A 23,154-nucleotide genomic window follows, 5' to 3' on the forward strand; every position below is an offset into this window, starting at 1 on the left:
GATTTGTGTTGGGGAAGAGTGCATACAGCAGGCAGCCTTTAAGTGCACAGTCTTGCTGAATGCAGGTGAGGAAGGAACTCAGTGCAGACTGGTGAGGAAATCCTCGGTTTGCTATACCACCACGTCACAAAGCTAACAAAAATTGGCATTTATGCCCACTGAGCACACAGCTGGCTGCACTGAAATGGTACCTTCACAGGGGAAATGGGAGGCCCCAAGTGTCCTGTTGGGGCTTCGTCTTACATTTTTGTTGCCGTCTTTCTTTTGAAGAGGCTTGGATTCTTTTTCCAGCAAATGCTGAATGACTTGAATTCGACTTTTAATAGGAATCACTTTTGGCAAAGGCCCCAAACCTCTGGCTTAGTTTTGCTAGTTGGAAAATACGGATGCTTTCTTTACGTATGTGGTCGGTTCACCCCAGGAGGGCTGAGACCCCAGGCTTGAGGGTTGGGGTCGGGGTGGGGGAGTGTGGCACTCCGCCTTCTCCACGGGGGATGCGATGGAGCCCTAGTTCCCTGGCATGGGCCTGGGAGCTGGAGGGGGCTGGAGGAGGCACGGCAGATCCCGTAGCCTGTGTTGGTGCAGGCTTGGAGCCAGAAGCTGTCTGGTGCTCCTTAATTGAATACAGAGCTCGGTCAATTCCACGTGGGCATGCAAGGGTGGGCAGGGAAGGCAGTGAGATTTCTCCCTGGACTTGGAAGCTCGGAACCCCCCAACCCGGAGGGCCTCCTTGCTGTTCCCTGCACCCAGCCCAAGTGGTTTGCAAAAGAGGAAGGCAACTGTGGGGGGCTGGGGACAGGATCTCGCAGCTCCCATGTAAATATTGTTTGTATGAACTGGGTTTTCCATCTTTTGTTAGTGGCAGCTCGTTAATTAACCAGCAGATTACTGCTGCCTTCTTTTGACACATGCATGTATTTTGGGGCTAAAGATTCTTGTTCTCCTAAAACTCTGAACGGAGCCGTTCAGGAAGTCCTCGTCCAGGGCCGCCCCCCACTCCACGGTCCCCTGCTGTCCCCCCAGCTACCCGCAACCCCCGATTCTGTCTCATCCTCCCCACCCTTCCTTCAACCCGAGCGGTCTCGTAGCTGTGTGGAGGACAGACGTTAAACACAGCTAAATAAATCATGTTTACGCTTGGCGCTCTTGGTAGTGAAAAATCTGTTGGCTGTTTTTACTTCCTTATTTCTCAGCATTTGCTTCCTACCTGTTTTTGAGCACATGCCCAGAAATAGTAGTTTTGTCAAATGAGGGGATAATGCCAGCCAGCCTCTCTTGCTGCCAAGGAAGCTGCTGGATCTTGCAAAACAGAGTGACGTTTTTTAAGTGACACTAATTTTTTTTTTCTCCCCAAAGAAATTAGGATGTATTGTAGAATAAGGGTATTAAAATGCACTTAGGGAAGGGGGAAAAAAAGCCCCACTCAGTCACCTGTGCAACACGAGGACCTGTGGCGAGCAGGCTTAGAAATCGTCTCGCTTTTGTTTGCTCGGCCCGGAGAGCTGAGTCGGGTTCATTTCTGCCCCAGGACTTAATTTTCTCTGCCATTTTGGACGATGTGGTACAAAGATTTTTTTTTTTTTTTTCTGTTTTCGGGTTGGTGTTGTGTCTGTTTAGTTTCGGAGGCCTCCTGAGCAAGTGCTTTGCTGTAATCATCCTCTGAGATGATAGCTCACTTCTTGTCCAGGTTCGGGGTTTGGAGCTTGTTGGAATTCTAGCTACACTATCGTTGTTTATATATAAGAACAGCTAGGGAGGCCTCCCTTCCTTTGGGTTTTTATCCATAATGTTGTTTGGGGGGTATCTGAAAAGTCATTTTCACCATGTGATGCTGTTTGCTGGGCAGAGAATTACAGCCGAATATAGACTAGAGATTAAAAACAATTTTTTTTTAATAGTTTCAAATTCAAAACAATGGCACATAAATGTTGGGTGCTGCTTCCAGGAGTCTAGGCGGGTCTTATCAGGGAATCTTTGCAGTGCATTCAGTCTGAGGTCCAGGACATCAGCTCTGTTTCAGAGAGAGCCAGGGGAAAAGAAAATTACAACAAAATCAAAGTCAGCGTGCTCTGATTTCCCCCAATTTCTAATGGGAATACTCCGCCATAGAAATGATATTTCCATTGAGGACTGTACTATCGGTTTCTTTAATTACATTAAATGGCGGTGTAAACCTCAGCTGAACGTAAACCCCTGTTACAGCGACACCGGGAACGCGGCTAGATTGAGTCGCAAGGAGCAATGTTATTGGTGTGAATGGGCTAACTATCTTTATTAAATTAATCTGGTGAAGTGTTAATTTTTACGAATTTTGTTGTAAACACACTGTACGTCACTGTTGGTGTGTTAGGAAAGGAAAATGATTTCACGTCGAAAAAGAAGAAGGTGGCTGTCAGACGGCTCCCTGAGAAGAAACATTTGTGATTTTCGCCATCAAATGCTACCTGCCGCTGAAAGGAAGGCTCACAATATGTATATGAAATGCCATCTACATACAGAAAACTCAGTTAAAGGAAGTATTTTGTTGAAAGTAATTATAGGCCTGTTCAGTGTGTTTTAGTCAGTGACATTTCAGACTTGGCTTAGAAACATAAAGAGGCCATAGAAAGATTTTGTTCTTACGTGATGCAAAGCATTGAACCTCAGTGTTTTATGTGTCCATTAGCAAAAGGGGAAAAGAAATGAAGGGTGAAAAAGAAGATTCAATCAACAACAAAATGCAGGGGAGAGCTGGGTTTTTTTATTACAATAGTAGAGATCAATTGCACGTAACTCTAATAAATGCAACTAAAACCAAAAAATGCATTTACACTGTAGCAGGGTTTATTTTTGTTTTAATACAATTGGATTTTTTTCTTCTTTTTCTTTCTCTTCCTCCCTCCCTGTCTCCCTTTATTGTTTTTTAAAACATCCTTGTAATCGGGTTAAATTTCTAGTCCATCTAAAGCAAGGACCTCCACTGGCCCTTGTGGTTGCATGTTCCCTTATTGCCCAGGTAGAATTTTATGGTCTAAAAAAAAAAAAAAAAGGCAGAGCTGAAAAAAAGGTTGGTGACACCTACATTCCTCAAATCCACAACTCCATCAACACCTGGAATCGTAATCCCTTTTCCTGCCCGCTCCTCTCAGACTGAGTCATCAGGGTAACCTCCTTGCTGGGCACCTTGCTGGGCATTCCAGTGGCGTGATGTTCTTTTCATTGGCTGTGCTGCCTTATTTTCGTTCTTAATTCTCTGGGATTCTCATAGTTCAGACTTTGTCCTGTGGTTCCATTGTGCGCTCTGCACATGGCAAAGCCAGTGTTGGAGTTGGTGGGACCTGCAAACCACGACAACTTATGAACTCACCAGTTTGTAAACAAATGTGGGATTCAGTGTTCCCAGGCATCCCTCCGATACCAGGCCCAGTGGATGCTGATGCGAAACAAAAATACGCCCTTAGTTTAAAACTCATTGTAGGCGCCAAATCTGAAGAATCACCTCCTGGCTTATTTCCCTTCATGTGACACGTGACTTCTGTCTTGACTGTGGATTTCCCGCTCCCTCCTACCCCCAGGCTGAAATGAATGGGGACATGTCTAAGGCCTGCCTGGCCAAGCTGGTCATTGGAGCTTGGCCATCTGGGAAAGGGCTGCAGGGTCCTGACCCCAAGTCCCAAAGTCTTCCTGCTTGAAATCCAAACGATTTAACCAGCTTCTGACTTCCACGTATAGACTGAGCTTCTTGCCCAGGGGTGTTTCATGAAGATACGTGCTTATACCGTTTGTGGCTCCTGATACAGCCCAAGAGAAGATTCCTTGAGGATCTTGCAGACATTGTGTTTTAGGGCAGAAACTACTGAAGATTGAAGCCGCTACCCAGCTTCTGATCAGAAGGCCCAAATCAGGGGGAAAGGGGAAATTCCTCTGCTAGGTATTGGTCGGCTGTTTTTGCTGGTGAGATTCACAGAATCTGTCAACTCTGGTTTGTCCTTGGCCTCTATAGATTGCGTGGAATGCATGCAGACATTTTAACATGCCCACATTGCTGATGTATGCGTGCCTGTGTGCGTGTGTGTGTGTGTATGCATATATGTACAATCTCTCTATAATAGATGTGCATGCAAACATTTTTCTAGCTAGTGAGACACATGGTTTCACCTTCTGTTGTCCCCAGGCCTGCCCATTCCAGGATCGTGGGCTCCAATTTGGCCGACCCTTCCTGCTGAGGTCATCCCAGAGGACTCATACCTGTTTATCTGTGTGTGTCTCGAAGCCACGGTGCCTAGGCCTTACCTCCCGGCTGGAGAACAAGTGATTGTGTTTACTGGCATCCCAGCAGTTCAGAGAGCTCCAGGGATTTCCCCGAAAGACAGCAGAAGGAGAGTTGAAGCTGTGCACTTTCTCCTGCAGGTGCCCACTAGGGGTTGGCATGGTCAGCCCGAGTACTTGCCCAGCTGCCTCCATCTTACCCCGAAATGGTTCCCAGAATATGGTTCAGCCACACCCTGCCTCCCCAGCAGTGCCTGAGATTTCCTCTGATCCCTTACTGGACCTTTTGGAAGGGCCAGGGAAGGTTTTGGAATTTGTGATGTAGCCTCACCGATCCTTGGCTCAGGGCGCAGGAAAGGGGATCTGCTGCCCTGGCGTATTTCAGCTGCTTGCATCTTGAGGAAATTGTGGTTGGTAGTCATTGGAACAGGTGCTTTTGGACCTGGCCAGGGGGTGTGCGTGTGTGCCTGCTTCTAACTGCAAGATGCAGCTGCTGGGGAGGGTGTTCCCTTTTCGAGCTCCGGTGGAAGGAGGAAAGCGGGTGTGGTGGTGTTTTTGGGGGGCAAGGTTGTTCCTGGGCCTCGCCTCTCCCTTTTCTGGGATGCATTAAATGTGCCGCGTACTGCAGAGCAAAAATAGTTGAAGTGGTGATTCACCGTGACAGATCTCAGGAGCACAGGAGGTGGGAGGCGCACCAGGGGGAGGTGGCCAGGCTTGGGGTGTCGGGAGGGCTGTGCTTCTGGCCTCCTCTTGGTGGCCAAGCCTTCTGGAGAATGTGGGTGCAGGAAGATGCCCTGGTGTTAACCCAGGGCTCTGGGCGGTCTCTGGATGTTCACTGGGGGAGTGGCAGTGGACCTGGCCTTAGGCCCAGAGATGTTCTTGCAGGCTCCTCCCTCCTGCTGCCCGGCACTGGGTACCCACGGTGTTCCTAAGCCCGGCCAGGCCCAGGCTGCAGGGAGGGAAGCCTAGCAGCCCCTTCCACCTGCATCGGAACCTCCACTCTCCCAGGCAGGCGAGAGGGCTGCTGTTGGCAGCATGCAGCCTCAGTAAAGGCCGGACGTGGATTGGAGCTATGTGTTTTGTCTCTCCTGTAATGACCGTAAAGGAAGGCTTGAAACACAGCTGTGCAAACCCCGTGAGACCTCATTTCTCCTCTTCCTTGCTTCCCTTCTAAAGGACCTTACACATGCACCCCCACGCCCAAACCTATGAGCTGTCTTGTACCTGCCAGCACCCACCCTGGTGGGTGCTCAGACTTGCCTGACTAAATGTGAATCTGGTAGTGGGAAGTGGGACTTGGGGAGCCGCAGCTCCCCATAGAGGATTTTTAGGTCCCCCGAACGCTCTGGCGCAGTGACCAGCCGTGCCCCACACGCACTCACCCTCGGGGCCTGCCCTGGGGACCTGACCTTGGGCTTGTGGGTTCTCACGGTGACTTACTGCGTTCACTTAAAGCCTTGGATTCCCTTTCTGCTTTGTCTTATTTTATATATCTATATCTATATCTATATCTATATATAGAATGAAATGAAAAACAACTTCTAGTCTCCGCTGGTCCCCAGAGCTTGGTTATGAAAAACTAAGAAAAAAACATGAACTAATACCTGTGGAGCAAAGGAATTTAGTTTTTGAGAACCCCTCCCCCAGGACGCTTGTAGCTCAGAAACTGAGTAACAAAGAAGCCTCCTTAGAATCTTTCTTCCCTATTCCCACTGTCTCAACCACTCCCTACTCTCTACCCACCCCTCCCCAGTCCCCGCAAAAGAGGGAGAGAGAGAAAGAGACAGATGATGGAAAGGCCTGGGTTTATTGGGTAAGTATCCACTGCCTGTCTCTAAGGTAGCGCTCTGCTTCTTTCAAATAGGAAATCGCCAAAATGGATGTCATCGGCTGCTAATTAGATGTATTTTAACCGCAGGGTCGTTTTACTAGCTAATACTGTTATTATGTGCTTCACCGTGAACCCGTGGTGGAGCTGTTAAAATAGGAGCCCTAGCAGACAGCTCATGGAGGCTGCTGGATTGATGGAGCCCTTTCCCTCGATGGCCCTGCAGAGGCCCAGGCCGGACCCCGTGCTAGAGTCTGAGTCTGCTCACCTTCTCAAGATGTACCTGTTATTCCCTATGACTACTTTCCTTAGGTGTTTTGACCAGGGTCTGAGTCCAGAGGAGGCCCTGAGCTCTCCAGGTTGGAGACCCCAAGAATCACACCCCCTCCACCTCTAGATATCATGGTCTCCTGCCTTTGAGCCTCTGGACCAGCCTCGAAGCAACAAATGACCACTTGCCGCGGACATGCCAACCCCAGGCCATATCCCCACTACGCAGTGCCCCCGACAGGCAGGCCAGAACCTCCGTCACTGGGTTTTCAAGTCTAAGGTGGCTTCCCTCCATCTTCTCTCTCTAGCAAACCAGAAAGAGTCCCAGTTTCCCATCGGGGTGCGGGGAGGTGGGCTAGGATGAGAATTCTTCAGTGTGAGCAGAGCGTTTGACTTCACGCGATTTCTCTCTCTTTCTCCCTCCCTGCTACCCCCTCCTGCTTAATACGTAATATTTTTATCATCCTTAAGACAAAGTAGCTGGCAAAATATTTAAGCGATCGAAAGAAATGTTTTTATTTGCCCGCGTGCGAATTGGGTTATCTGCCTATCTTGTTTATGAAATTTGGGGCTGCCTTTCCTGCAGTCTGTTCGCCTCTCAAATCTTTCCCGGCTCCCATTTCCATATTTCTCCGTGCACGTTCTTTGTTAATCACTTGGCAAGTGCTTATTTGAATATTAAAAATTTCTTTAATCATCAAAGGCAGGAACACAGTCTCATGAATATTCATATTTTCCCCCTCCTCAGACTGGAGTCTAGTTCATTACCCTGCAGTAAAAGCCAAACAGCCATCAATCGCCCTCATTACAGGCTCTGGCGTTTTGATTGGCTGCCTGCTGCCCAGAGCTTTTTTTTTAATTTTTTTACTTTTTCCTCTTCTCCTCTGAGCTGTCTTGTACCTGCCAGCAGCACTCCCCCGCAAAAAAAGAAAAAAAAAAAAAAAAACCAACAATGCAAGAATAAATTTCTCTGGTTGAAAAACAACTCTGCAGACTTGTCAAACAGACCTCGTGGTTTGCTGCCACCGAAGTGGCCACCAGCCCTACCTGCCCCCCAACCTGCAAAAAAAAAAAAAAAAAAATCGAAAAACCAAACCAAACCACCAGGGAAAAAAAAGGTGGGGGGGTGGGGAGAGAAATTAAATAAATAAATAAAAAGGAAGAAACTTGAGCCTCAGAGATGAATATTTGTCAAGAGAGTTGACGTAAGTCTCATTTGCATAATGACTTTGTACTTCTGCATTAATAAAATTTGCATATGAAGCCATGTTAATTACTCCTGATCATGCTTTTTGCATTCATGCATAGTAATTTTCTCCGACTTGTGAGAATTAATGTCTTGGCATGGGGGGAGGGGGCGCAGGGACTGTCAGGTTTCCTTGCCAGTGGCCCTCACTCACATGCACTCGCTCCCTGTCTGTCTCCCTCCTTGATCTATGACTCATTTTTGCACCATCAGTAGGAGTTCTTGGCTTATAAAATGTATCCATTGAAAGGCATCAGTAGGGAGAAAAATATACATCTCCTACACAGTGTATTCTAGAACTCCTCTTGCTAGCTGGGAATCTGTAACCCTCCCATGTGGGAGGGGACACCGAGGATGCAGCGTTGGGAAAGGCTCGCCTTCCCCTCGAAACCAGGCTGGGGCTTTTCCAGGGAGTTTTTTGTGTCTGCATCAGTCGGTGTGGGCGTGTTTGCTGGGTAGTGCGCATGTGTGCAGAGTGAGGCAGGACCATCTGCAGGGCCCCTCTAGAAGGGAGATGGGTGGTTACAGACTCCCGCAGAATGGAGGCATTCAAAAATCACCCGGATTTGGAGCTTAGGAAATATTTTAGGGGTCTTAATTTTGGTCATTTTGTACCTTTCTGTATGGATTGCATAGAGCTAGAGTCTCAGCCCTCTGAGCCTTGTGGTGTTGGACACCCAGCCTCAGTTTCCTTGTCTGTGAGAGGAGGGTCCTAATAGCTATCTGACGGGAAGGCTGCTGGGCTTCAATGAGATGACATATGTAGCCATTGTTTATTTCTTTTTCCTTTAGCCAAAGTGAACTTCCATGATAAGGAATCGAGCCAGCCGGGATTTTATCTTTAAGCCACCTGGATCCCACGTAAGGCTGAGGTGGCGTCTTGGCGTCCCTCTGCCACATACCTCGGTACACGTGTGTCTGTTCCAGTTCCAGAGGGGAGCCGGCCTAGATCTCAAAAGAAAGTGCCTTTTTAAAGGAGTGCCTTTCAGGGCTTTGTGGGGACGGGTGGTGGTGGCCTTTGCTGCCATGCTGTGGGGAGGACCCATAGGGAGTTAGAGAAAGTTCCGGAATGGAAAATAAATGAAGGATAGTGACGATTATTGGGTGTTTACTAGAAGCCTGGCTCTGGCCAGGCGTGTCCTGACCTTCCTTTAAAGGCGAGGCTCTGAGACAGTGACTCAAACCGGGTCATGCGGCCAGGAGATGGCAGAGGAGGAGACGGACGTGGGCCTCAGTCCGAGGCAGTGCAGCCTCTGTGCTCTGGGCTTCCCCCGCCTGTGCTTAGGTGCACAGTCTCATCACAGATTCCCTGGCAGCCACCCCCAGGGCTGGGAGGTGGCCTGGGACAGGTGCTGCAGCCAGAGACAGTCTTCACGTTGGGCTTTAAAAAAAATTGAGATAAGAGTCACATCATGTAAAATTCACCAGTTTAAGGTGCGCAGTCAGTGGTTTTGAGTATGTTCACCGTGTTGTGTAGCTGTCACACTGACACCAGAGCATTTCCATCATCCCCCCCAAAGAAACCCTCTACCCTTTAGCCCTTACTCCCCCGGCCCCCCTCCCCGGCCCCTGGCGGCCACTTCTCTGCTTTCCGTCTCAGTCTCAGTCTCCGTGGATGTGCTCTTCCGGACACTTCCTGTCCTCGTACAATAGGCGGCTCCTGGCGTCACCTTGGGCTTTTGCAGCTTCAGGAGAGTGTTTTTGGAGTTCCACCTTTGGGCAGGATTCCGGTTTAAGCTGCTCCGGCTGGCATGAGGGGACCTCCCCCAGGGCAGAGGTTCCCTCTGAGAGCACCCTGAGGGTCCTCCGTGGGCAGCTTACGATTGGAAGCCCCTGACCCTTGCTTCCCTCTCCCCTGCGTCCACTGAGCCAGTCCCTGGAGCAGGTGGGCTTCATGGAGGCCAGAAGTCTAATGAGGCCACTCAGAAGCCCCTCCAGGGGGCGGCCCAGCCCCCCAGCCCTACCTGAGTTGGAGGATGACGTTTTGCCTTTACAGACTCTGGCCCTAACTCAGCCCGACCTTTCCAGAAGGAGAGGGGTGCGGGCCAGACACGCCCTTTGGTCCTTCCTCCCAAGCATGGACACACAAGTTCTGCACCCTTCCTACCTGGGACAGCAGTTAACCTGGGCATCCTGCTGGTTTTCTCAGCCATGGTAAATGGTGGTGGCTGTGCTGTGGCCTCACCCAGAACCTGGGGGCCCGGAGTTGTTTTTTGTAACCTCCAGCGGCCCGACTCAGCCCAAGGACCCTCAGGCTCCCTCCCACCCTTCCTCTCAAGATTCTGGGGTTCCCTGGTTACTCCACCCCAGCTGCAGCCCCAGGCGGAGGCAGGGCACATCCAGGCTTTGGAGACACACTGGATTCGAGTCCAGACCTCCCCGAGCCTCAGGTTCTCCCCTGTGGAATGGGGGGTGGTCTTCCCTGCCGAGTGAGGTGTTTGAGGTGAAGTGAGCCCAGCTCCTTGTGGTAGGGACCCAGCACAAAGCTGCTGTCACAGTTACGATGACCCGGAGCTTTCCATGGTGTGAAGTGGGGCTGGCGTGGTTGACAAGGACGGACATGCTGTGTCCACTGCTGGGGAGTTTCAGGCAAGGACCAGCCAGGGCAGGCTTCCGGGAGGAGGTGGCTGACATTGGTCTCAGGTGCTGACCTTTCTTGAGGGCCTGCACCAAATCTGGGACTCGGCCTTGCGCTCAGTGTCTGTGGCTGGAACAGCTCATGAGGTCTTGGCCATACCTTCCAGGGCTGTGTCATGGGCACAGAAATGGCCTGGGCCCTGAGCCTAGCCTAGCACAAGGTCTTCATTGGCCCAGAGGGGCCAGGTGCTGGTGGTGGTGTTAGTGTTGGCCTCTTGGCAGGACATGTGCAAGTGGTCCTCAAATGCTCTAATGCCCCCGGTCCTGCATAATACCTGCTTTGGAGAGACAGGGGGCACAGAGAAAGAGCCCTGCTTCTGGAGCCAGGCAGCCAGCCGGGGTTTTGGTGGGGCTGTCTGCTGCTGTCTGCAGTTTTCTGCAGTCACGTCGTCAGTTTCCTGGTCTGTGCAGTGGGTCTGCTGAGCCCTGCCCCCAAGGGCATGCCGGGAAGCTCACTCACGATCAAGATTGATAGGCTGCTGGCTCACGGTGGGCTTGCAGGGCCCTGTGGCTCTTCCGGACAGGGTACTCCCTCATGGGGGCCGTAGAGTGGGCAGATCCCCGTCCCTGTAGACCTGTGCGGGGCACTGACAGCCTGGGGGTGCGGGGTGGCATCCCTGGCAGGGCCGGCCCGGGGCCCAGCTGCCCGTCATCTTCTTGATGTTTTCCTTTTGTCTGATGCCTCTCCGCTCAATTATTTACCCAGGGAATTTGGGCTTCTTCACTTGTGGTTTTGGCAAGGGCTTCACACAAATGTTTTGCCCTGGTGGTCTCTTAGCCATTTAAGATAAACGGCCAAATCAAACGCAGGCCTTGCCGGGGAGCCCGGGCGAGCTGTAGGGCTGGTGGAGACAGGCAGGTCCCTGGCCCTGCGCTGTGGCTGTCAGACCCGGGGAGGTGTGAAGAGGGGTGCTGGGCGGTGCCGGGGCTTTCTCGGGGAGGAGGTTCAGAGCCGTCCCACAGGCCCTGGGGCTTGGGTGCTGCGTGTAGGTGTTGGTTGCTGAGGACTGTGGGCCGGAGGCGGCACCGGCTGGCGGTCCTCTGGGCTGGAGGCTCATCCAGTGCCCAGGCGCTGGGAGGTGGCCTGGAGGTGTCCGAGGCCTGCACCAGCAGCCTGTCCTGATGGAGCGAACAGCGGTGGCCTGGAACTTACTGGGTCTTCCAGAGGGGGGTGGCCCAGATTTGGGGAAACAGATCCCCAAATGGAGTCTGCTCCAGAACACTCCAGAAGTCCCTACCTGGGGAGACCTTCCTGGGATCAGGGGCCCCCAACAGCTCCTATCTGCCCCAGCCCCGGCATTAGGCCTCCCTGGGATGGAAGTCTGGTCCCAAGACAGCCCAACCTGGCAGCTGAGGACGTAGGAGCCCCTCAGGCCCCACCCGCTTCCCTGCCCCCTGCCCCCACCCGAGTCCCAGCTGCATCCCCCTTCTCCACCCCCGCCAAGCCCCCCACAGGGGCTGGCACCCTGAGCCTCCCACCCTGGAAGGGCAGCCTGCAGCCCTCTGCCCCGGGCCCCGTTCCACACCCTGAAGCCCTTGCCCAGTCCAGGGTCCGACTGACCAGCCTTTTCTATTGTTTTCTCTCCAGGGCCGTGCAGGCCTGCCCAGCTGCCAGCGATGGCCCCCATAGCTGCTTCCTCCTCCCACCCTCACACATCTGTGATTACTTCACCTCTTCGTGCCCTGGGCGCTCTACCGCCCTGCTTCCCCCTGCCGTGCTGCAGCGCGCGCCCTGTCTCGGGTGACGGGACTCAGGGTGAGGGTCAGACGGAGGCTCCCTTTGGATGCCAGTGTCAGTTGTCAGGTAACCGACGGCCGCGGTGGGGGTGGGCTCCCGGGGATGGCGGGTGTGCCCTGGGCAGGGCTGGCGGCTGCCTCTCCCAGGTGGGCTGGGGCAAGGTGGGGACCCAGGGGAGACGTGCAACTTGCACCTCAGAAGGCACTTTTGGGGAGGTGCCGGGGAAATGGCGAAGGATGTCAGCAGAGCTGTACCCGGGTGCCCTGGTCCCCATTGGTCAGGAGATACCCCCGTGCCTCCACCCATTCTGAGGTCTCACTCCCAGAACGCCTTCCCCCAGCCTCCAAATTTCATCTCTTTGGGCTGTTTAGCTAAAGTTTAATTGGATAACGCTTAACATCTGAGGTTTTCTTCTGCCCTCGCCACTGCCGCCCCCCCTCCCCAACCCCAACCCCTCAGCTCACCCCCAGCTCATGGCTAGGAGAAGATTCTTTGGTTGTCTGTGTACATCCCTGGAGCCGTCCAAAATGCTGAGTTTCTCTTTGCGAGAATGTGTTGCCCATTAACTTTTAGAAAAAAGTTTTCTCTGAAGGAGCCTGTTAGCTTCGGCTCTGGGAGGGAGTGAAACATTGTGGGGTGTGTCGGGGGCGGGGGTAGGGGTAGGGGGCGGGGCTGAGCGCCCAGCTCCGGGTCGGCGTGGCTGCCCATTATACAGATGGGCAGACAACGCAGTGTGGCGACCCGACCTGCTCTCTGTTACATCCCTTCTCCCTCCCCAAGCAAAACCCAAACTCCTGCTCTGGCCTGGGGTCCCTGGAATTTGCAGGCAGGAACCTCTCATTCCAGCCTCTCCTGACCAGTATCTTTGCGGAGCCTGATGCAAAAAGCACTGAGGCCACGGGAGCCGGGATGCCGACACAGACACCGGTGGTGGCGAATGTCCTGCAGGGGCCGGGAAAGGAGAAGGGTGGGTGCCGAGCTGGGGCGGATTCTTTGTGTCCCTGCTTTCTCACCGGGTATGTTGCAGGCTTCCTCTTGACTCGAGTGGTAAAAGGAAAACTGTTTATTGGGCAGGTTTTGCTTTTAATTGAAGCTGTCCCAAGGGATGGTCCCTGTTAGAGCCACAGCTCTGCAGAGGGCCACAGGTGGCCCAGCTCCAGGGTCAAGAGCTCCCCGGGCCTTCCTGCTGGTGGGGTGGCCTGCAGCCTTCAGCACCCCTCGCTGTGACAGATCGTGACATCATAGGTACTGGGCTTGTGTCTTGGACGCACAAAGCAAAGACTGAATCACCTGGGAAGGAGTCCGCACAGCTTACAAAGAAGCCGGCTCCCTGCCCCGGGCTGCCTGGGTGCCCACGGTGATTGGGGCTCCGGTCCCAGCTCCGCAGGTCTGTGCTGTGATCCCTGCTTGCTGAGTGTGGGATGCCTACTCCGTCTGGGTGGCTGCCCTGCTCTAATGGCTTCCTGTAATCAGTGCTGCAGCCCTGCAACCACTCGGGGGGCCGTACTGTCAAAGATCAGCCTGAGCGTTCATGACTGGACTTGGTTAAGTTCTGTGGTGCGGGAACACGCTCTCCCTGGCAGTGGAGTGCCTGGGGCTTTGCTTAACTTTCCACTTTGCTTAACTTCTGGCTCTGCTTAGAAGCTGTGGTGCCGAGCAGGAGCTGTTACACCCCTGTTTTACAGATGGGGAAACAGAGGCTTGGGGAGGGTGAGGGGCCGGGCCCAGGTTGCAGAACTGGGATTTGTGGTCAGGGTGCCTCCCGACAAGGCCACCCCCCTTCCCGCTGAGCCCCATGTCTCTGCCTACATCCTGGGGATGTTCTCACCCAGTCACTCTCTCAGCCACAGTGCCACCCGCTTCCTTGTAGGGACAGTGAATTGAGGGCCGACTGTGTGCTGCTTTGTGCTAGGCATTTTGTGTGAGTTCTTGAATTTAATGCTCACAGCCACCTTAGGAGGTGGGTTTACTGTCCCCACTTTACAGACGAGAAAATGAGGCTCACCTTCATTTGTTCACTCACTCATTCATTCATTCATTTTTTTTTTTGGCCACACTGCGCGTCTTGTGGGATCTTAGTTTCCCGAACAGGGATCGAACCTTGGCCCCCAGCACTGGACGTGTGGAGTCCTAACACTGGACCGCCGGGGAACCCCCCGTTCATTCATTCTTGTGCAGACCACAGGGCGGTCCATCATGGCAGGTCCCAGCCCTCCTGTAGCTTGCAGTCTGCTGGGCCGGGTGGTGGAGTGGGAATGGGGACCTGTAGGGAGGGGGTGGAAGGGCAGAGGTGGGGTTTGAGCCTGGGTCACTCATCCCGCACCTGCTTCACCTTTGGCGTTGGCTCACCTGGCTTAGAGCCTTCTTCGATTTTAGAATTTGATGCCGTGAGGGCTCAGGGCCCGTGAACAGCCCCTATGCTTACTGGCAGTGCTGGGGAGGGGAGTGAGGTGGGGCTGTGTCTGTTCCTGGGGTCCCCGGGACCTCTCCTCCTGACCTGCTAAGGGGCCGACCCTCAGCTTCCGACGCTCTACCCTGATCGCCGGCACTGATCTTTCATCGATGGGTCTGCGGTAATTAGCCTGCTCCAGGTTGTGCCATCGTCTCTTCAGATCAGTTTCAGTACCTGAAAATATACTATTCCAGTGGTTTTGGTCCCTTTGTGGCCTCTGTCCCTGGCACTGGGCTGTTTGCTAAAGTGTTTTTAGTGCCTGTTTAATTAGTAGTTTGAATGGAGCCATTAAATTCCCAGTAACCCGTTAGGAAGAAGCGGTCCTCTGTAAAGATGGAAAGGGGCCGCCGTCCTTACTTTGTTCTGTCCCTTTTCAGATCAGGATACACTGAACCTATCTCTTCAAATTAATATGGAAAACCCTGATGTAACTGTGTTTCACACAGGTTAATTGCATGCCTGTGAATGCATTTGAGGTTATTTATAGAAGGATGTGATATTATGGGGGAGAAAACCACACAGGTATGTGTGTTTGTGTACCTTTCGGGCTGGCGGCATCCCAAACAGCCCCGCCTCCCAGGACCCCAACCCCAGATCTCCTTCTGATGGTCACAGTGGGAAGGAGGGGTCCCCTTTGCTTTTTTTTTTTTTTTTTTTTTTTGCGGTACGCGGGCCTCTCACTGCTGTGGCCTCTCCCGTGGCAGAGCACAGGCTCTGGACGCGCAGGCTCAGCGGCCGTGGCTCACGGGCCCAGCCGCTCCGCGGCATGTGGGATCTTCCCAGACCGGGTCACGAACCCGCGTCCCCTGCATCGGCAGGCGGACTCTCAACCACTGCGCCATCAGGGGAGCCCCTTTTGCTTTTTGACTCTGTTGAGTTGCGGTGTTCCTGGAAACTGAAATTTCTACCCTGAGAAATTCCACGTAGGAACTTCTCCAAGGTGCCCGGGGAATCAAAGGTCTAAGGCTGTGGTCTTGGCCTTTACTCCACCTGGCCAGTGACCTTGAGTAAGTCATTTCCCCTCTCTGGGCCTCAGTTTCCCCTTGTGTAAATATATATATGTATACACACACACACATACACACGTGTGTGCGGTACATATGTAGCATTTAAAAACGAGGCTCCTTGGGCTTCCCTGGTGGCCCAGTGGTTGAGAGTCCGCCTGCCGATGCGGGGGACATGGGTTCGTGCCCCGGTCCGGGAGGATCCCACATGCCGCGGAGCGGCTGGGCCCGTGAGCCATGGCCGCTGAGCCTGCGCGTCCGGAGCCTGTGCTCTGCAACGGGGGAGGCCACAGCAGTGAGAGGCCCGCGTACCGCAAAACAAAACAAAACAAAACAAAACAAACAAAAAAACGAGGCTCCTCATATTGAGAACATATTGATCAGTGTCGATTACTGAGATGCTAGGGATGCCTGGGTATGGGACTTGGCGGGGGTTCCCAAGGCAGGGGTGGGGTGTTCAGAGAACCACTGGGCTTTGGACCCCTGAACCCTTCCCTATTCTGAGGTTTCTACCATTGGGAGGCCGCCATCAGAGTACCAGACTGCAGGGTGAAGGCTGCTCAGTCCTGTATGGCTCTGTGACCTTGGACAAGTCATTTCCACCCTCTGCCTCAGTTTCCCCACCTGTAAAATGGGGGTCACTGAAGACTCGTTCTGAGGACTGGCTGAGGTCATACATGCCAGGTGCCGAGAACAATGCCTCTTGCTGAGTGAGCCCTCCAGACATTCTGACTCATGCATGAGCAGGATGGATTTCACATCATTATATCATTACCTGCTCGGCTCTGTTTGGAATCAAGCTGGATCCCTAGTTTCCATTCTTAAAGGCATTTAGCCTCTTGGCTGGCTCAGATCATGTACCAGCATTGGGAAGTGGAAAAGGAACTGAGAAACTTCATTGCATATTTAAAAGCCACAAATGGTCATCAGCCATAATGATTAATACATGCGCTTGGTGAAGTTCAAGGTCTTCAGCAAGAACGCACAGGATCCCGGCTCGGGGAAGTGAAGTGTTTGGATTTAATAGAAGGAGTCAGTTGCAGTCATTAGTATATGCTGAAATCACAGGGCAATCTTGTAAAGTTAAATTCAATTTACTTTTCTACTGAAATTGTGCTTGCTGTGTTATTTAACTAGTCTGGGGTGTCTTGGCGTGGGTTAAAGGGACAATAAAGATAAAAGGATACCTGTAAGTAAATAGTAGGGTTTCACAGTAGAATCTGTCGTTTTCTCCTCTTTCAGTTATATCCCAGTGTTCATTTTGCGTTGTTCTTTATAACCGAATCCTTCCAATGGGATGCCGTAGCTTAGACCACCCTAGCTGTGGAAGCTTGATGCAATTAATACAGTCTGTCTGGAAAGTGGTCTTATTTCTGGAAGTTTTATGTTAATGATATGGTCTGTGCTTTGCACATTTCATACCAGAACAAGAAGCAAGCCGTAGTTTCATTTCGGTCTGGGTTTGATTGACACGGGAGGATCGGTGGGCAGCCGCAGGGCGATGTGGCCCAAGATGGCAACGCTCTCCAGGCCCCTGCTGGTGCATATGCCTCCAGTCTGGGGCAGGGGGTGCAGAGGCGTTCCGGTGGGGCGTGGGGGCCTCCATGGAGACCTTGGAGGGAGGGGTGAGTATGGGGTGAAGAAGAGAAGTGAGTGTGGGTGAGTGTGGGTGGACAGAAGCACTCTTTCGGGGAAGGTTCCAGACACTCCCTTGCCTTTCTCCTGATTCTGCAAAGTCCCATTCCTTGTGGGGTCTTTCTGGGCTCACCAGGTCCCAGAGGCCATGGTGGTTGGATCGCTGTGGAGGAAGGGCTTTCAGGGGAGTTATTAAAAATTTAAAGAGTCGTCTGTACGCCCTGCGCCGGTGTCTGCATCGTGCAAGGGGCTGTTGGTCCAGCTTATCAGTGGTTCCTGGAGTCTGCTCTGGTGTCTGCTGGCTTCTTGGGATCACGCTGCTGCAGAGGCTGCCCTTGACCACCTGCCTTTAGAACCCAGGCACCTCCTTCAGTAATTGGAGGAAGTGCCGGGAGAGGCCATGGAGAGCTGCAAGGCTCCCGGGACGGAGGGTGGCAGGGCTTGGGTGGACTCCAGAAAAGTCCCCTGTCCGCCAGAGCTGCAGACTCACATCTCCTCCAGCACCACCGGGCGCCAGACGGGGCGTGGGGGCCAGAAGGAGTGCGATGCTGCCTAGTGGGGGGCAGGGGCACCTACCCGCGTGACTGTCCTTAGATAAAAGGGGGGGTCCCAGCAACATCCCGGAGTGGAGACTGGTGCAGCCTCACCGGATTTCGTTTCCCTCTCCAAGCCGGCCCTTCAGACGTTCTGAAGGCAGAGCTAAATCAAAGAGTTCTGTTCAAATCCGCACAAGATGTTGCTGTTTTTCTGCTCTGACAGGAGAGGCCTTTGGAAGTGCAGTTTCTTTCTTTCTTTCTTTTTTTTTTATAGCTGTCTTAAAAAGGAGTTTGGCTGTTTAGCACAGCTGGTGCTCATTACATTATGCACTGGCAGTAAAGTAGCATGTGTAGTTAATTTTTAATGCAGCGCTGGGTGCAGCGCTTTAAAGCGGTTAGTGGATGTGAAGAAGCAGCATCGGCCACCGACATCAGAGATCTCAGAGCAAGGCGGCCACGTTCTGCAGCTTGAAAGGGAATCCGAAAGGGGCAGAGGAGGCCGTGCGCCCTCTGCTTGGATGGAATGGTCCAGAAATGGGTCCGCCTCTGGTGACCTGAAGGCTTGAGTTAATTTTAAACGATCTAGGATCAGGGGTCCCGAGAGATCATCTCACCCAACCCCTTCATTGTCTAGATGGGGACACCGAGGCAGAGAGTGGGGAAGAGGCCACAAGATGTGTGGGGCAGAGCCGGCTTGGACCGAGTCCCCCGGGCTCTGCCCACTAGGCTATACTGCCTCTCTTGAGTTCATATTGAAAACTGGAGAAGGAAATTCATCGTCTAGCTGAAGCCATGTGAAACGTGCAGTTAGATTTGGCAACGGAGAGAAATTTTGCTTTGGGGAGCCCTGTACCTAGCCTCTCGGGCCCCCAGTTTTGCCATCTGCAGTGGGGACCTGCCTCTGTGCGTCCCAGGTTTGAGACATTCTGTGGTTGTGCTTTAATCGCTGGCAGCTCCATCTCTTCTTGGGCATCTCTTCTGTGGCATGGATTTATGCTTGAACTTAAATGCCATAGTGGACACATGTTGGCGGAAGAGCTGCAGGCATTGTGGGAAGCTCCAGAGATGGGACCGTGCTCAGTCCTTGTTCCCAAGGTGCATGGGTGTCAATATGTGACCCTGGGCCAGCTGCTTTCTTTCTCCAAGCCTCAGTTTCCCCGTGTGGGAAATGGGGACACTAGAAGTATCCACTCTTGATCCCTGCCTTGGAGGGTCCCCTGATGGGCTTCCACTCTGGGGTGGCCACTGCTGATCACCAGCACGTGGGGAAGCAGAGGCAAAGGGAAGTGTGGGGGGCAGGAAGGAGAAGGCTGGGCTGTCGAAAAGCCTTGGGTAACCCCGTACCTCGATGATGACTTGGTTGCCATCTGTTTGAAAGTCCTGCCTGGGAGGTTTTCTTAGCATGAATGAAAGAGGAGGACGGCCCACCGCCATCACTGCTCCTAAGACTTGCCGCTGTGTCTAAAGGGCCTGCTAGTTCCCAGCACTGTCCTGGGCACTTTGCATACCTCACTCAGTCACCTGTCGTCATAACACCTGTAAGGAAAGGCAGCTCCATCCTTTTGCTCATGAGGATACTGGAGCTCAGAGAGGCCAAGCAATGCCCCGGGGGTCACACAGCACACAAACAGCAGAACTGAGATCGGAACTCAGGTCTGGCCAGCTGTGAAGTCGTGTTCTCGGCTCTCCCTTCCAGCTTCACGTTGGGCTGCTTGGTGGCTCAGACGTGGGCAACAGAAAAGCAGCTCACCCGTGAGAGGCAAGACCACATTCGGACACGATCCTGGGAGAGTCCCCTGCGTCTTCCTTCCTTCACCGATCATGCTGGTGCCTGATCTGGGCTGGACTCCAGGGATCCAGGAATGAGCTCCCTGGGGTCTCTGCCCTAGAGGAGCTCACGGCAGTGGGGGAGCACAGAGTGCGAGGTACACGCTCCGTGATGCCTTTCTCTGCTTAAAGGAGGTTAAACAACTGGGCTTGTGGGAGCTGGGAGGGCCCCCGAGGACCACTGGGATTTTCCTGTTGGAGAAGGTGAGGCTGGCGGAGGGGACAGGCTTCTTCCAAGGCGTGGTTCAGTGACAGATGTGGGTGTGGGTACCTGCCAGGAGGGGTCCTGCTGACCCAGTGAGCCTTCTGTAGCCCCGGCTGGCCCCTTAGGGGTCTGAGTTGTTAGTGACTTGCGGGGACACAGAGTGTTTCTGGACCCTCAGACCACCAGAGGGAAGTTGTGACACTGATGAAGAGGCCTGGAGCATGGGAAAAGCTTTTCTCATCAAATCAACCTCAGATTCCTTCACACACCAGGTTGACTTATATCCCTATTTTGGTCTTCCCAGCGCTTGGGCTGGCCGAGCCCTCTAGATGCTGGTGGATGACAAAGACCCAGAAAAGGTGTGTTCATGTTTGTGAGAGCAAGCCGAAGAAATACAGGCCATGCTGTTCCCATCTCATTTTCACACACAGTTCCCTAGAAGCAATTTCTCCTCCTTCAGGAGAAACCAACTTTTCATCGTCCTTACAGCTGGAGGTGTTCTTTGTTGCTTTTTTGGTGGGAGGAACAAGATGTACTTGACTTTTCAAACCCCAGGGCCGGTCAGGGAGAGGGGCTGCGTACTGTGCATGTTTCACACCCAAATAGTCTAAACCATGAAATACAGTTTATCCAAACGTAATCAGGGCTGGCCAATGTAATCCAAAAAGCGACGGGAAGACACCCTTGGCGGGCAGGGGCCCGCTGTGTGGGGTTTAGCAGCTCGGAGCTGCCCGGCGTTATACCTGCGGGGAATTATAGCCTGCCCCTCACTCCCACCCCCTCCTTGGGTGTTAGTTAATAATAACCGAGAGCCTGGGGTGGGGGTGGGGTGTGGGTGTGACCACGGTGTGTGGTCAGGGTGGGTGATGCATCCACCGTGATTTCCTCTCCCATCAGCGTCCTTACACTCAGCAGGGGGCCACCGGGTCACGGCCTGGTCATCATTTTTGTGTCCCCACTGTGCCTCAGGCTCTCTGCAGGGGCCTTCCCACACGTGGAAGCTTCTCCCTTAGGAAGGCAGCCTATTCTGTAGCTCACAGGTGACGAGACTGTGACCAGAGAGGTGATGCCACTTGCCCGAAGTTGCACAGCTGGCAGACGGCAGAGGTGGGATTTGAACCCGGGTCTCCTTTGGGTCTGGGAACCACAGCCCGCTCCTTTTCTTGCTTTCTGGCTCCCAGACCGCCCCACCTGCTGGCCTTGTACCTGGCAGGTGTGAGGGAGAGGAGCAGGTTATGAATCACAGAGCAGCTCGGGGTGATAAGAATGCCTGTGTTTTATGATTTCAGCGGAAGGGATCAGAGGTCTCGGGACTTCTCCAGGGAGGTTAATGCAAAAACGGAGTCACCACCTGCAGAGACAGGGGCAGTTGGAGTCTTTCCATAAGTCCAGACATTTTTAATGGTTGCCTTTGTTCGTAAGAGGTGAGGAGCGGCTGGCGGGACCGGGCCCCCGGGTGCCTGAGTCGCCCTTGGAGCTGTATGTGAGCAGCGCTGACGCAGGCACCCTCGTCTTGAATTTCCTTGTGCTTTATTAACCAGCGCCTTGTTTTATTCTTGCTTTACTAGTAAAGGGAACCACTGCTTGAGGGCCCACTGTGTGCACGGGCTGCATACGATCATCTGCACCGATTCTTTCTCATTTTTTTCGTTTTTTTTTTTTTTTTTGCGGTACGCGGGCCTCTCACTGCTGTGGCCTCTCCCGTTGCGGAGCACAGGCTCCGGACGCGCAGGCTCAGCGGCCATGGCTCACGGGCCCAGCCGCTCCGCGGCACATGGGATCTTCCCGGTCCGGGGCACGAACTCTCGCCCCCTGCATCGGCAGGCGGACTCTCAACCACTGTGCCACCAGGGAAGCCCTCTCGCAAAGGTTTGAGCCTATGTGTGATGGAATTTTTTTTTTTTTATCTTGGTAAACTATGCAAAACATGAAATGTACCATTTTAACCCTTTTAATCAAGTCGCATTAAGTACAGTCACATTGTCCTGCTACTATCACCACCATCCATCACCAGCACTTTTTTGTCATCCCAAATGGAAGCTCTGTCCCCATTAAACACTCACCTCTCCCCCCCCCCCCCCCCCCCCCCCCGCCCAACTCCACCCCACAACCATCATTCCACTTCCTGTCTCTATGAGTCTGACCACTCTGGGGCTCTCCTATGAGTGGAATCACGGTCTTTTTGGTGTCTGGCTGGTGTCACTCAGTATTAGGTCCTCAAGGTTACAGCGTGTGTCAGAATCACCTTCCTTTTTCTTTCTTCCTTTCATTAAATATAATTGTTATTTCTTGTTGGAGTAGAGTTGATTTACAATGTTGTGTTAGTTTCAGGTATACAGCTAAGTGATGCAGTTATACATATACATATATTCATTCTTTTTCAGGTTCTTTTCCCATAGAGGTTACACCTTCCTTTTGAAGGCTGAGTAATATTCGTTGTGTGGCTGGACCAGAGTTGGTGCATTCATCCTGTGATGGGCACTGGTTATTTCCACCTTCTGGCTACTGTGTATAGTGCTGTTGGGAGTGTGGGTGTACGCGTAATGGTGGGAGACCCTGCCTTCAGTTATTTGGGTGAATACCCAGGGTGGAATTGCTGGACCATATGGTAATCTGAGTCTCAGGGATGTGGACACCAGCTGGCCCAGGTTGTGTGGTTAATAGGCCTGAGCGTCCAGCATGGAACCGGCCCCCACTGACTCAGGCTTGGTGCTTGTGGCCCTGGTCATGGACCAGTGTCTTCAGTTCCTTTCAGGGTCTCTAACATCAGTCTCTCTTGTAAATGCTTCCCCACCGTGGCCCCGTCTCCCAGATGCTGGTTTTTGCCTGTCAGCTAAACATTTCACTAGCTTGAGAGTTGAGGGGAAGAAAATTTTGCAAATGGACAGTTTTCACTTTCCTTCCTGCTGTGTCCTCAGGGCGTTGATTTGGGTTCAGTTCAGCAGAAAGTGTATTTAGAGTGGGGACACCTGGGGGCAAGGTTAAGGCTGGCTGGTGTCCCGGGGCCTGTGCTGCCCCTCTCTGAGCCTCTCCTATCTGCCTCTGCTTGGGGGTCATCATGCCAACCTTGCTGAGATGTCAGCAGGGCTGTGCTCCCTCTGAAGGGGAGAATCTGCCCCTGGCCTCTTCCAGCTTCTGGTGGCTCCGGGCATTCCTTGGCTTGTGGCCGCATCCTTCCCGTCTCTGCCTCCATGGTCACGTGGCCTCCTCCTTGGGGGTCTGTTTTCTCTCCTGGATAATTAAAAGGACAACTGTCATTGGATTTAGAGCCCACCTGGGTAATCTAGGGCGACATCTCAGATTCTGAACTTAATTATGTCTGCAATGACCCTTTTTCCAAATAAGGTCATATTCACAGATTCTAAGGATTTGGTTATGGGTGTTTCATTTCGGGGGGCCGCCATTCAACCCACGACATACCCCTTCCTGGATTGTGAGCCCCTCCAGGCCAGGAACCCCAGTTCGGTGCCCTCTGTGAACTCCTGAGGTCTGGGACAGACTCAGGTGCATGCGGGGAGTCCCCCAGAT

At 52.9% G+C, this 23,154-nt stretch overlaps 1 protein-coding gene across 4 annotated transcripts in view; it reads left to right on the forward strand.

The window, feature by feature from the left end:
* Window positions 1–23,154, forward strand: part of BCL11B (BCL11 transcription factor B) — a 90,970-nt gene that overhangs the window by 27,769 nt on the left and 40,047 nt on the right. For 2 of the 4 annotated variants that reach the window (XM_065871219.1, XM_065871220.1), the window contains exon 3: window positions 11,818–12,033. The exons of the other annotated variants lie outside the window; for them this stretch is intronic. In XM_065871219.1, the coding sequence (XP_065727291.1) occupies window positions 11,818–12,033 (216 nt within the window). The remainder of the gene's footprint in view (window positions 1–11,817; window positions 12,034–23,154) is intronic. 4 annotated transcript variants of the gene reach the window in all.

This window comes from Phocoena phocoena, chromosome 2 (assembly GCF_963924675.1).
Source record: "Phocoena phocoena chromosome 2, mPhoPho1.1, whole genome shotgun sequence".
Taxonomy (NCBI): Eukaryota; Metazoa; Chordata; class Mammalia; order Artiodactyla; family Phocoenidae; genus Phocoena; species Phocoena phocoena.